The sequence below is a fragment of the Drosophila takahashii genome, chromosome 3R (genome assembly GCF_030179915.1).
Source record: "Drosophila takahashii strain IR98-3 E-12201 chromosome 3R, DtakHiC1v2, whole genome shotgun sequence".
Taxonomy (NCBI): Eukaryota; Metazoa; Arthropoda; class Insecta; order Diptera; family Drosophilidae; genus Drosophila; species Drosophila takahashii.
Window position 1 is genome coordinate 28259716 of NC_091681.1, and position 12189 is coordinate 28271904.

General features: G+C 46.2%; 4 protein-coding genes across 12 annotated transcripts in view; 1 reads left to right on the plus strand and 3 right to left on the minus strand.

Moving 5' to 3' along the window:
* slo (calcium-activated potassium channel slo) overlaps positions 1-2441 on the minus strand; it is a 51962-nt gene extending 49521 nt beyond the window's left edge. For all 9 annotated transcript variants that reach the window (XM_070216756.1, XM_044395737.2, XM_017143369.3 and 6 more), the window contains exons 1-2: positions 2423-2441; positions 21-467 (exon numbers count right to left, since the gene is read on the minus strand). The gene's annotated coding sequence lies outside the window, so the exon portion shown is untranslated. The remainder of the gene's footprint in view (positions 1-20; positions 468-2422) is intronic.
* A 968-nt stretch (positions 2442-3409) lies between these two features.
* Ppox (protoporphyrinogen oxidase) lies at positions 3410-5033 on the plus strand. Its single transcript, XM_017143666.3, has one exon. It carries the CDS (start codon positions 3508-3510, stop codon positions 4933-4935), a length of 1428 nt encoding a protein of 475 aa, XP_016999155.2. The 5' UTR covers positions 3410-3507; the 3' UTR covers positions 4936-5033.
* On the minus strand, positions 4967-5610 carry LOC108058734 (bolA-like protein DDB_G0274169). Its single transcript, XM_017143667.3, has 2 exons — positions 5275-5610; positions 4967-5218 (listed from the first exon to the last, which is right to left on the minus strand). The coding sequence occupies exons 1-2, from the start codon at positions 5566-5568 to the stop codon at positions 5060-5062; spliced, it is 453 nt and encodes a 150-aa protein (XP_016999156.2). The 5' UTR covers positions 5569-5610; the 3' UTR covers positions 4967-5059.
* Positions 5611-5849: 239 nt separating this feature from the next.
* LOC123003343 (uncharacterized) lies at positions 5850-11961 on the minus strand. The gene is made up of 2 exons (XM_044395658.2): positions 10364-11961; positions 5850-6558 (listed from the first exon to the last, which is right to left on the minus strand). The coding sequence occupies exons 1-2, from the start codon at positions 10554-10556 to the stop codon at positions 6080-6082; spliced, it is 672 nt and encodes a 223-aa protein (XP_044251593.2). The 5' UTR covers positions 10557-11961; the 3' UTR covers positions 5850-6079.
* Positions 11962-12189: the final 228 nt, after the last annotated feature.

The window sequence follows — 12189 nt, forward strand, 5'->3', positions numbered from 1 at the left end:
GGAGGACCTTGAGTACTCACCTAGTACTGGCTAAACCACCGAGGCAGGGCTCCAGGGCTGCCAACATTCACACGCTCAAATCGCACATCAATGTGTAGACGATTTGTGGTTGCTGCAGCTCGCCAATGTTGCACGTGGAAATTGTCTGGCTTGCTGATTTTCCTTACTTGCTGATGCGATGGGTTTCTCTGGTTATTTCATAACTGCATTTCGGATCCGTAGCTCAGTTTCATTGTGTTTGGTTTGGTTTAGAACGACGGTCTTATCGGCTTCACTTAACTTATCAGTTTCATTGTGCGTTTGTTTGTTTGCCTATTTGTTTCTTTGCAATTTTGATCGATAGTTCGCTTTGAATTTGAATTGGAATTTGGTTAAATTAGAAACTGCGCTTAGTCACACTGCTCATGTTTCCTTCACGATTTATTTTTCTTTTTGTTTGCCTACGAAATTTTTCCTTGTGTGTTAAGCTGCAAGAGATTTATGGAGTTGAGCGATAAATTAATTATTATTTAAATTGGCAAGGCGCGGCGACGAACGCGGTAATTAATTATATTTTTTTAGTAAAGCTGTCAGCATTATTTGCCTTTTAATTTTATTACGACCGCCGACATTTGTCAAAGTTATTAGGTACTTATATTTATGTATTTTGCACAAGTCCCTGCCTTAGTTTTGATTTCTTTGCTACTGCTGCTGGTTTTCACATAAAACTGTAGAGGAACTCTTATAAAATTAATGTTATTTTAGACTTTGTTCAATCTTTTCGCCACTTGCCGGAAAAACAAGACTGTCAAGTAAATAAATAAATAAAGATGCGAAGCAAACTTCAAAGCAAAATGAGCAGCTCTCGGTGTTTTTTAATTCTCAGTTCTCTGGGAATTCTCAGAGAATCTCTCTGGCATTTTCTCACTTGGCTGATGGCGGATTGGCGACTGCGCAGTGAAGGGAATCCGAAAATTGTCGCGGAGAAAGCTTTTTCTTTGTCTGCGAACGTCGCACATTCTGGTTAAGCATACGCAATGTGGTACCAAAAACCAAGTAGTTTTAAAATATTTCAAATATTTTGTACTTCTTTTGAATTTAATAACATTTATAGATTTTTTAACTATTTATTTTAACTAATTTTTTTAATATTTGCTTTTTTAGACGGATTAGCGAGGCTTTGCTGTCCAGTGACTTCGTCCTTTTGCCTGCGGCATGTCGTTGAAACGGAAACACACTGCCCTAGTTTTCAGTTATCCTTCGTGTGGCACACACACACACACTCGCACCTCGCAGGACACACACTTTCGTGCGCTTAACAAGCTGCCTAATGCGCCTGCAAACAATGGAAACGGGACAAATGCCGAGTCAAATGAAAGTTGCATTTTCATAATAAATAAGCAGGCGACACAATTTCCCACGGCACGCCAACGAGCGGAAAATGTGGGTGGGCAGTGGGTGGGTGGGAATGGGAAATGGCTATGGGTTTTCCCCCTTCACCGAACGGGGCAATGTAAACAGAGCTTAGTCCTTCGTCCTGGCCGCGCATTGAACTCGCCTGGATTTGGTGGCTTCATTTGTAGGTATCTGGGTATCTGCGTATCCTGGCGCACGCACACACACACAAAGTTACTCGGCCACCGACTGACTGACACACATATACCAAGGCATCCTGCGATACACGAAGGACACGACGACGAGTAGGAAGCAACAAAAATAACATTGACGATGACAGCAACAGCAACAGCAAAGGCTGGCGAACGATACAAGTGTATCTCCGGCCTGGAACATCGACTTTATCATCGGCTCGGGTCCTTTCGTCCTTTCGTTTTTGGGGAACTTGTGGTGTGCTCGTTTTGTGCGAAGGAAAAACTGTGCCGTATGCGCATGTGTGTGTGTTAGTGTCCGTGTGTCCGTGTGTGTTGACTTCAACGAATGTATCTTTTAAATGAAAACCTGCAGCAGCACCAAAAAAAAAACGAAAATTGGAAAATATCTAGAGTTTCCCATCAACTTTTCCGTAGCCCACTTTCGAGCTCCCTAAAGTATGCACCACTTTTTGCAATCACAATTTCCATTTTGGGGCACACACACACACACTAACACTCGGTCACTAATTAATTGAATTTCCTGTTTGTGTGTGTGTCGCACATTTTCACGTTCACTGAGCCCGTTTTCAACGGATACCGAATTTTGCACAATTGCCGTTCCGCAAATGGCCACGTTAATTGCCTGGATTTCAGACGTTTTTGCTCAATTTTCCCCGTAATTGGCAGGCGCTGTTTGCAAAATTTTTCACTTTTCCGACTGCCCAATGGGTGTGTGTATGGGTTTCCCGTGTATCCAAATATATACACATATATGCGATGGGCACTTTTCCACACAGTCCACTCACTCACACACCCAGAAAACCAGACGCGACGCGCTCCGGCAGAAAACCAACCTTTCTCGTCAGCAGCGTATACAATTCTGCGCGCTGCGGACTCCGACGACTTGCAACTGGGTGGCCCAAAGTGGTTCCGCACGGCCCAAGCTCCCGAGTCCTCGCGAGCTTTTCGGAGTGCTGCGGTTGGTGCGGGCTGGACCATCCGTTCGATTCATATAAACTGGCGCCAAAACCCATTCACTATGAATGACCCAGTGCGGCGGGGATGATGATGATGTTGCTGATGGCGTTTGCGATGGTGAAGGTGCTGGTGTGTCTATGCAAGTGAATTTCCCTGCGATGCACACGCGGCGTATGTGGAATATTTAAAGGGATGGGGATGCGTTGCATACTTTCGGGATAGGAAAAGTAGGATAAAATAAATAATTTAGGTTAAAACAAGGGTATAAAAAAATAGTTTGTTTTAATTTAAATAATTTATACTATTTAGTAAATTTGCTACAAAGTAGAAAAATGCAAGTGAATTTCACTGCGATGCACACGAGGCGTATGTGGAATATCCAAAGGGATGGGCATCCGTTGCTTACTTTCGGGAAAGGAAATATAGGATAAATTAAAAAGTTTAGGTTAAAAAAAATAGTTTATTCTAATTTTGAATTTGTATTTTTAAATTTCCTACAAAGGAGAAAAAAAGTAATACAAAAAAGAATAAATAATACAAAAATAATACAAAAAATAATAAGTAAACTGTAAGTAAAGTAGCCAAAAAATTGGACTATGGTTTTGACTATACTATACTTTCAACACTCTTCTATTTTCTTAGAATTAGTACTGTTATTTATTAATAATAACGTAAATACAAAATTCTCTTTAAAGTTATAATAAAATACCACTACATTTAATCATTTTCCGCTTACCTCAATATAGATTTCCCTGATTTCTGCACCATCATCATGAAATTCAAACCTTGTTCAGCGCCAATAACATCGATTGAAAGCGTATCGATAGCCTAATCTGGCACCGATAGTTATGTCACCTGGTTTTATTTTGGTCTTAACAATCCGAGCCGGCTAGGATTTCTCCGCCTCCAAAGCAAAACTAGATTGAATCCTCTCCAGGATTCCGGAGACACCAGAAGCACCATGACGACGGCTGTGCTGGGCGGCGGTCTGAGCGGCCTGTCCGCCGGTTACTACCTGTTGCGGCGGTTCGGGAAGCCGCTGACCATCTACGAGGCCTCGCCGCGAGTGGGCGGGTGGGTGCGGTCGGAGAACCGCAAGGACAGGAACTTCATCTTCGAGAGCGGGCCACGCACCATCCGGCCGATTGGCCTGCAGGGAGCCAATACCCTGGAGCTGGTGGAGGAACTGCAACTGGAGGTGACGCCCATACGACGTAGTCATGTGGCTGCCCGCAACCGGATGCTATATGCCAAGGGACAGCTCTGCATGCTGCCCAACAGTCCCAGAGGACTCTTCGGCGTGATGCCTCCCTTCACCAAGCCGCTGTACAAGGCGATCTTCCGGGATCTGGTCACGGCGAGCAAGAAGGCCAAGTTGGAGGACGAGAGCATCTACAGCTTCGCAGAGCGGCGGTTCGGCAAGGAGATAGCCGACTACGCCATCAGTCCCATGATTTGCGGCATTTGCGCCGGAAATGCCCGCGAAATAAGCGTTCGCTTTCTGATGGAGGGCATCTTCGAGAAGGAGCAGAAGTACGGAGGGGTACTCAAGGGAGCACTCTTAGCCCGCTTTCGTGATAAGGCAAAGGACTCAAAGGACGGCGGCCTCTTTGCCCAGGGACAGCCCAAGCTGTATGTCCAGGCGCAGGCGGAGAAGTGGGCCATGTACGGACTGCCAGGCGGACTGGAGAACCTGCCCAAGGCCATGCGAAAGTACCTGGGCGAGCGGGATGTCAATGTGCAGCTGAGCAACGAGTGTCGCAATCTCACATTCAGCGACTCTGGCGTCCGGATGACCATCAGGGATGCCGATGTGCCGGTGGAGCATGTGGTCAGCTCGCTGCCCGCTCATAAACTTGCGCCCCTGGTGAAGCAGCAGCATCCCTCGCTGAGCGCCCAGCTGCTGGACATTCCGTACGTGGATGTGCTGGTGGTGAACATGCAGTTTCAGGGAAAGCTGCTCAAGCAGGACGGATTCGGTCTGCTAGTGCCGCCGGTGGAGAAGTTGCCCATTCTCGGTGTGATTTTCGACAGCTGCTGCTTTGAAATGGGCGACAATACCGTGCTCACCGTGATGATGGGTGGCCACTGGTTTAACCAGTGGTTCGGTGATCGCCCCAGTCCCAAGCAGATCCTCGACTTGGCCACCAGCCACGTCCAGAAGATCCTGCAGATCCGCGAGGAGCCCAAGTTCAGTCGCGTGCACACGCTGCACAAGTGCATCCCGCAGTACACGGTGGGCCACAAGCGACGCGTCGAAGGCATCCGGAACTACATCAAGACTTACAAGCTGCCACTGTCGCTCTGCGGAGCTGCCTACGATGGAGTGGGCATCAACGACGTTATCCTGTCCGCCCGGCGACAGGTGGAGGCCATGCCGTCGTCCTAATTCAACCCCATTCCCCCCGAGCACACCCTCCTTTCCATTGGTGATTTTGTTGTATTTGCTTAAGCTGGTTTTGCGAGTAGTAAAGTAGGTCCTTTGTACATGGTATTGAGTTCTGGTCTGGGCTTTACTTGCCATGGCCACCCAGGCACGGCGGACTCTTCTCCGGCTCCTGTTCGGGCTCCCACTGCTTGGGCGTCTTGGCCTCGATGGACAGGGCATGCATGAACTCGAATCCGGCTGCCTTCAGGGCGTTCTTCACCGTGTCATTGACCAGTCGATGGCGCTGGAGGAAGAGTAAACTAGTTAATAACCAGGAAATCTAAAGTTATTTAAATCCACCTTGATGAGGGTCAGATCGTTGAACTTTTCCGAGACCACGAACACCCGGAAGTGGGACTCCGACCGCTTGGGCACATTGTGCTGGGGCGATTCGTTGATGACCTCCAGGAACACCGGCTTCAGTTCCGTGGTCAATGCCTTGCGCATGGCGAACTCGATGGGCGGATACTGGCCCGCCTCCTGTGACATGGTGGCTCTGGACAGGATCTGTCCCAGGCTGCTGGTCGTGGGCGTCAGTTGAGTCAGATTTCGGGAGGAAACTCCAGCGAATCGGCGGAGGGTTTGACTTAACATGGTTCCAGTATGCTTCTCGCACAGCTGTTCACATTACATAAACAACTGGCAGCCAGAGTTGTCGAGTGTGCGAAATCGACTTATCGATAGCGAATGAAACTTTTTAAAAATTATTTTTAACGGTAATCGTTTTTAAAGTTTTGAAATACTTTTTTAAGACGTAATTGAATAGCTCCTTAAATAAAAAACAATTACGAGTTATTTAATTTTATGGAGAAAGAAAATAATTTTTTGTTTGGTAACTGTTGAACTAATAAGCTTTTTTATTAGTTAATGCAAACGAAAATAAGAAAATTGGGTTGGTTTATGCTTGTTAACAATTTATTATCGAAAGAGTACAGCAGGCGAGACGAGAATGCGTTTTATGGCGAGATCAGAATTCATACTGAATTTACGAAGGGCCAGCCAGCCGAATGCTGGGCCCAAAATGCAAGCATACAACAAATGGGAGAGATAAATAGAGAGAGATGCCTTTCGTGATGCAATTGATATAAGAGTACGGATTTACAAGTTAATTAGCTGCTGCGGCTGCGTGACCCGACATACTCCCCCCGTTGGAAGCCTGGGTTTCAACATCATCCTTAAGGGGCAGCAGACATAGCTTGTTCACTGCTCGCTTTGTCACTCCTGAGGCTGTCTTCAGAACGGCAACTCGAGCAACGCCATCTCCACCGAACAGCAGCTCAATCACTCTGGCGAGGGGCCACTTCATGGGAGGCAAGTTTTCGTCCTTGACCAGAACTAAGTCATCGACAACCAGGCCCGGTTTGGGGGTGCGCCACTTGGAGCGCTGCTGCAGAAGTGTTAGGTATTCTTCCTTCCATCGGGACCAAAAGATCTGCTGCAAGTAGGCCACGCGTTGCCATCCATCCAAGCGATTGAAGTTGAGACTGGTCACATCTGGCTCGACGAAAGATGAAGGCGGACCACCATTCAAAAAATGTGCTGGGGTTAACACATCCAGATCAGCGGGGTTTTCTGAAATCGAGACTAATGGTCGAGAATTAACAACCGCCGAAATGTGACACACCAAGGTCCGCAACTCCTCAAAGGCTAAAACAGCAGTGCCAACAACGCGGTAAAAATGATGCTTAGCGATCTTCACAGCCGCTTCCCAAAGACCGCCAAAGTGAGGCGACCTAGGAGGAATGAAACACCAATCAATGGCCTCCGCCAGGCAAAAGTCCAATGTAGCTTTCTGATGATCATTGCTGAGGAATAGGCGCCTTAGTTCGAGCAATTCATTGCGAGCGCCGACAAAGTTTGTTGCATTATCAGACCAAATCTGCCGTGGCTTTCTTCTAGTGCATATAAATCGTTTAAGGCCATGTAGAAATGACACTGTAGAGAGATCCTTAATCAACTCCAAATGAATAGCTTTTGTGGCGAAACAAATGAAGACACAAACGTAGCATTTTACTGGAGGCTTACTTCGCACTTCTGACTTGTAGAGAAATGGTCCGCAAAAGTCAATGCCAGTGACTTCGAATGCATGAGATCCATCGAGTCGTTCCTTTGGAAGATCCGCCATTATATGCTCCACTAGTCGAGGCTTCATTCGATAGCATCTAATACATTTGTTTACTGCCTTCATCACCGTCTTCCTCCCCCCAATAGGCCAATATTGGGATCGAATTATGCCGAGTAGCGCCCGTGGTCCAGTGTGCAGATTGCTTTCGTGAAAGTGAGTAATAATGGCAGCAGTGACCGAATGACTCCGTGGTAAAATAATTGGATGGCGCCCATTAAAATCCAGCGAAGAATTCTTTAGCCGGCCGTCCACTCTAAGAATCCCAAATTGATCAACAAATGGCGAAAGAGATGCGATAGAGCTGGATGGGTGCACCAATCCCTTTGACTGCAACGATTTGATGTCGTCCCATAAATGTGAGCGCTGGACCAGACGAAGCAACAGCCGAGTACCGCCTTGAAGGTCAGACACCGTGAGCGTAGGGCGACGGATGCGATTACTAAACTTGTAGACGTATCCGAAAACTCTTTGAAGGGCGGCGAAGGAATTGGCAAATTTTGAATTAGCCACTATGTCTTCGTATGGAGATTTTATTAGTAAAATCTTTCGGCGAACCTCAAGCGTTGGTCTTTCAGCAATGATTGGGGCCGGCCAGTCAGCTTTGGGGCCACAAAGGAATTTTGGTCCATGCGCCCACAAAGGAGAGTCATTAAGCTCAGCAGGAAAAGCACCTCGGGAGAGAATGTCAGCTGGATTTAAAGAAGTTGGAACATATCGCCACTCTACTGACTCAGTTAGCTCTTGAATGGCAGCTACTCGGTTCGCTACAAAAATGTTGAACCTGGAGGGCTCGTCTCGGATCCATGAAAGCGCAACAGCAGAGTCGCTCCAGCAGTATAACCTTCCCTCAAATGCCTTAGTCCCAGCAACTTCCGCGATGAGTCTAGACAGGAGTTCAGCCCCACAAAGCTCCAGCTTGGGCACAGTGAGTGTTTTTAAGGGGGCTACCCTTGACTTTGAGCAAAGCAATTGAGATCGGCCGTTGCAAACGATGTAGACACAGGCACCATATGCTTCTATGCTGGCATCACAAAATCCATGAATCTCACTCTCAGAGTTTGGAGAAAGAACCAGCCGAGGAAATGACGCATGCTTAATTTGCCCAAAACTCGTGCATATAGCACTCCATTCCGTATTCTGTGACTCCGGGAGGCTTTCATCCCAGGATAACTTCTCCTTGCACAGTTGTTGAAGGAATATTTTCGATTTTGTGATCACAGGTCCAACCAACCCGAGGGGATCGTAAAATCGCGCTATTGCAGACAGGACAGATCGCCTGCAAGGTCTTGACGCTGACTGTAAGACCGAAAAGGAAAACAGTAATTGGTCAGAAACTGGATCCCAAGCGAGACCTAGGGTTTTTGCAAAATCAGTTCCATCATCAAACTTCAAATAAGACTCCTTATCCTTGTCTGCAACTCCCTCCAAAACAGCTGACACATTCGAGCACCACTTTCTAAGCTTAAATTTTCCCTTGGCTAGAAGTTTTGATGTTTGATCCATAATGATGATTGCTTCTTCCTTGGATTTGGCTCCAGATATCAAATCATCCACATAAAAATCGCGACGAATGACCTCAGCCCCAAGCGGAAACGCTGTATGCTCGTCTGCTGACAGCTGATGCATAGCTCGCACAGCCAGAAATGATGCTGGCTTCGTGCCATAGGTAACGGTGTCTAGCTTAAACACCCGCAATTGATCCTGGGGGGAATCCCTCCACAAAATGCATTGCAAATAGCTGTCCTCAGGCTGAACCCTAACACAGCGGTACATTTTGCAGATGTCTCCTGTGATTGCTACCGGGTGTGAACGAAACCGAAGAAGAATCTGGAACAGCTTATGCTGAATTACAGGGCCTGCCATAAGAACATCGTTGAGAGAATACCCTGAGGAGCTGGCCGCCGATCCATCAAAAACTACGCGGAGCTTTGTGGTGGAGCTATCTTCCTTTATGACGCAATGATGAGGCAAGAAGTATCGGCACAACCCGCTGTCAGAGGCAGACACTGATGACATATGTCCTAGATCGAGGTATTCCTTTATGAATGCTCCATATTGAGCCTTCAAGGCTGGCTGACGATTTAGCTTTCTCTCTAGGGACAAGAATCTTCGATAAGCTTGCTGGTAGGACTCTCCCAAGAGGTCTAGATTGAGCTTGGCAGGTAAACGAACAGAATAATCCCCAGCTGGCAAACGAACAACGTGTCTTACGAAATGTGCTTCACAGTCCAATTCTTCCTTAGTAGCGCGTATGATTGGCTCGGCGCAGCTTTCCACTTCCCAAAATCGTCGAAGAAGATCATCTAACCGATCGAAACTATTCTCCCTGCTAGCGAGGGGTAACTCTTGAGACGACAATAAGGACGAGCCATTGGAGAGGCCATAACCTCCAGAAACAACCCAACCCAGACGAGTCTTTTGAAGTAGGGGTAATCCATGTGGAAGCTTAATTTGGCCAACGCATAACATCTCGTAAAAGAGGCTGGCTCCGATTAAAAGGTCCACCCGCTGGGGAGTATAAAAACTGGGGTCCGCTAACTGAATATTTTTAGGTATTTTCCAATTGCCGATGTCGACATTGAAGCTAGGCTGCCGCTCTGTGATGTTCGGAGCAATCACCGCGGTAATGTTGGCTGAGTAATCGGAAGTTCGGGACCGAACCGTAATATTAACCGAATGACCATCCGTCACAAAACTGGAATCTCCTATTCCAGTAACAGATGCTAAAGATTTTATCTTCTTTACTTGAAGCTGGCTTGCGAATCGGGACGTTATTAGATGCAGCTGGGAGCCAGAGTCGAGTAGAACTCGACAGGGAACGAAAACTCCGGAGCGGTTTTTTACTAATACGCTTGCCGTTGCTAAGAGCACAATATCATTACTAAAATCCTGTGCAATGAGAGCAGTCGAGGTGGAAGGCAGTGCAGATGGTGATGCAGACGGAATTGCTTCTTGAAGAGGTGCTCCTTCTTGTGAAGAAAGGGAAGCTAAGTTTCCCATGTGAAGCAGGGTGTGATGCTTCGATCCGCATGCACGACAATTACTGGAATTGCACTGCCTAACTTGATGACCAACCTTAAGACAATTTATGCAAAGACAGAGCCGTTTTGCTTCTTGAAGCCTATTCGTAGGAGACAGGGCTTTAAAATTCTGGCAATAAGAAATGGAGTGACCTGCATCATTACAGAATATACAGATCCAAGGGTTCGAATTCGAGGCAACAAATGCTGATCTACGCGTATTGGGTATTCTGTTACTTCCCACCTGAATGCCCGGCGCATAGTTTGCCATGGCAAAATCCATCGTCTCCAACGTCCTGCACCGCTGCTCCAGAAATGATGCCATTGACTCCCAAGTAGGAATTAAGTTGACGAAGGCAGGGTCCTCTAAACGCTCTTCCCACTTGGCCTGACTTGCCGGATCCAATTTTTGGAACAGGATTTGGACGATGATGCATCCTGCAATTTGTTCCGTCGTGCCCAGCCCCTTAAGAGCGCGGATATGAGCGTTGAATTTATCCGACAGCTCCCGAAGTGTCGAAACGGAACCACTCTGCACCGCCTTTATTCCCAGGATCTCAGTAATGTGTGCCTGAAAAACCAAACGACGATTATCAAATCTATTTTGCAGTAAATCCAAAGCAATTGCGTAGTTGCCGTCCGAAATTTCCAGCGAGCGAATAGTTTCCAACGCAGTATCCCTCAGGCATGATCGTAGATGCTGCAGCTTTTCTATGTTGGTGAGATCAGGGTGACTATCTATGATAGTGGTAAACATAGAATAAAAATCAGACCAATTTGCATAACCTCCAGCGAATTTTGGAAGCTCAAGTGGAGGCAGTAATGTTGCCCTATGTCGAGGCTGACGCTGCTGGAGGCCGAAAGCTCCGGGAGTGATGCCGTCAGCAAGAGTTGAGTGCGAAAGGAGCTGTGAGGCGCGCTTTGAAATTTCGGATCGAACAGATGACTTCAAAAGTACGAGAATGTCATCAAATTTTTCACTCAAATCACTTTCAATTTCCTCGAAATCCAATTCTTCGAGCTCACCAAGAACCTTTTTAAATGTTCCTTGAAGCTCATCAATCAGCTCCAACCTCACGTGGAGCCCGGATTCGTCGCATGAAGTTAACGCCGCACTTGAAAGGGAATCCACTAAACGCTCCACTCTATTAAATAAAGCAGTTGCCTTGCGCTTTAAAAATATCACCCTGTTTTCATCAGCGGTAGCATCTCCAGCAATTCCCGTAGGCATGGCTACAACAACAACAACGGCACAAGCAGACGAAATGCCCGAAATTCGGTTTCAGCGGGAAGATGAGCGCAAAGCAAACGAAGAAATAACGGCCCGTTAATTGGCTATGTACGCTCCAATATATAACTAATTTTTATGCAAATTTCGGCAACACAAAAATGCTATTTATTTATAGCGCTCACTGCATTCAAGGCTTTATTTTTTCGACAAATGATTTCTGGCTCCGCCAATGCACCGCAGCCGCAACAACGAAAAGTCAATAAATAGACTTATTTATGTGATTTGCACTTAATATTGTTTTTGTACGAATCACGTCGGGGTCACCAATGTTGAACTAATAAGCTTTTTTATTAGTTAATGCAAACGAAAATAAGAAAATTGGGTTGGTTTATGCTTGTTAACAATTTATTATCGAAAGAGTACAGCAGGCGAGACGAGAATGCGTTTTATGGCGAGATCAGAATTCATACTGAATTTACGAAGGGCCAGCCAGCCGAATGCTGGGCCCAAAATGCAAGCATACAACAAATGGGAGAGATAAATAGAGAGAGATGCCTTTCGTGATGCAATTGATATAAGAGTACGGATTTACAAGTTAATTAGCTGCTGCGGCTGCGTGACCCGACAGTAACTAATTAAGTACGGCAATAAAAATGCAATCGCCCAATAAAAAAGTTAAATTAAAATGCACAAAAAAAAGTGTTGGCTGTTATGGGCTTAAATTATTTTATTGGGGCCAGAATCACTAGTTAATCGTTTTTTAATTTTTGAATTATTTAAAAAAACCGTTATTAAGTAGCTTCTTAAATAAAAAACAAAAGCGGTTCGTAAATTTTAAT

What these genes read in the sequence shown, in the direction of transcription:
- Ppox (XM_017143666.3), top strand. Translation starts at nt 3,508, where the DNA reads ATGACGACGGCTGTGCTGGGCGGCGGTCTGAGCGGCCTGTCCGCCGGT.
- LOC108058734 (XM_017143667.3), bottom strand. Translation starts at nt 5,568, where the DNA reads ATGTTAAGTCAAACCCTCCGCCGATTCGCTGGAGTTTCCTCCCGAAAT. An exon ending in ACGATCTGACCCTCATCAAG is followed by an intron (nt 5,219 to 5,274) that starts GTGGATTTAAAT and finishes CTCTTCCTCCAG; the next exon opens with CGCCATCGACTGGTCAATGA.
- LOC123003343 (XM_044395658.2), bottom strand. Translation starts at nt 10,556, where the DNA reads ATGCATCATCGTCCAAATCCTGTTCCAAAAATTGGATCCGGCAAGTCA. An exon ending in ACTATGCGCCGGGCATTCAG is followed by an intron (nt 6,559 to 10,363) that starts GTGGGAAGTAAC and finishes CTCGACCATTAG; the next exon opens with TCTCGATTTCAGAAAACCCC.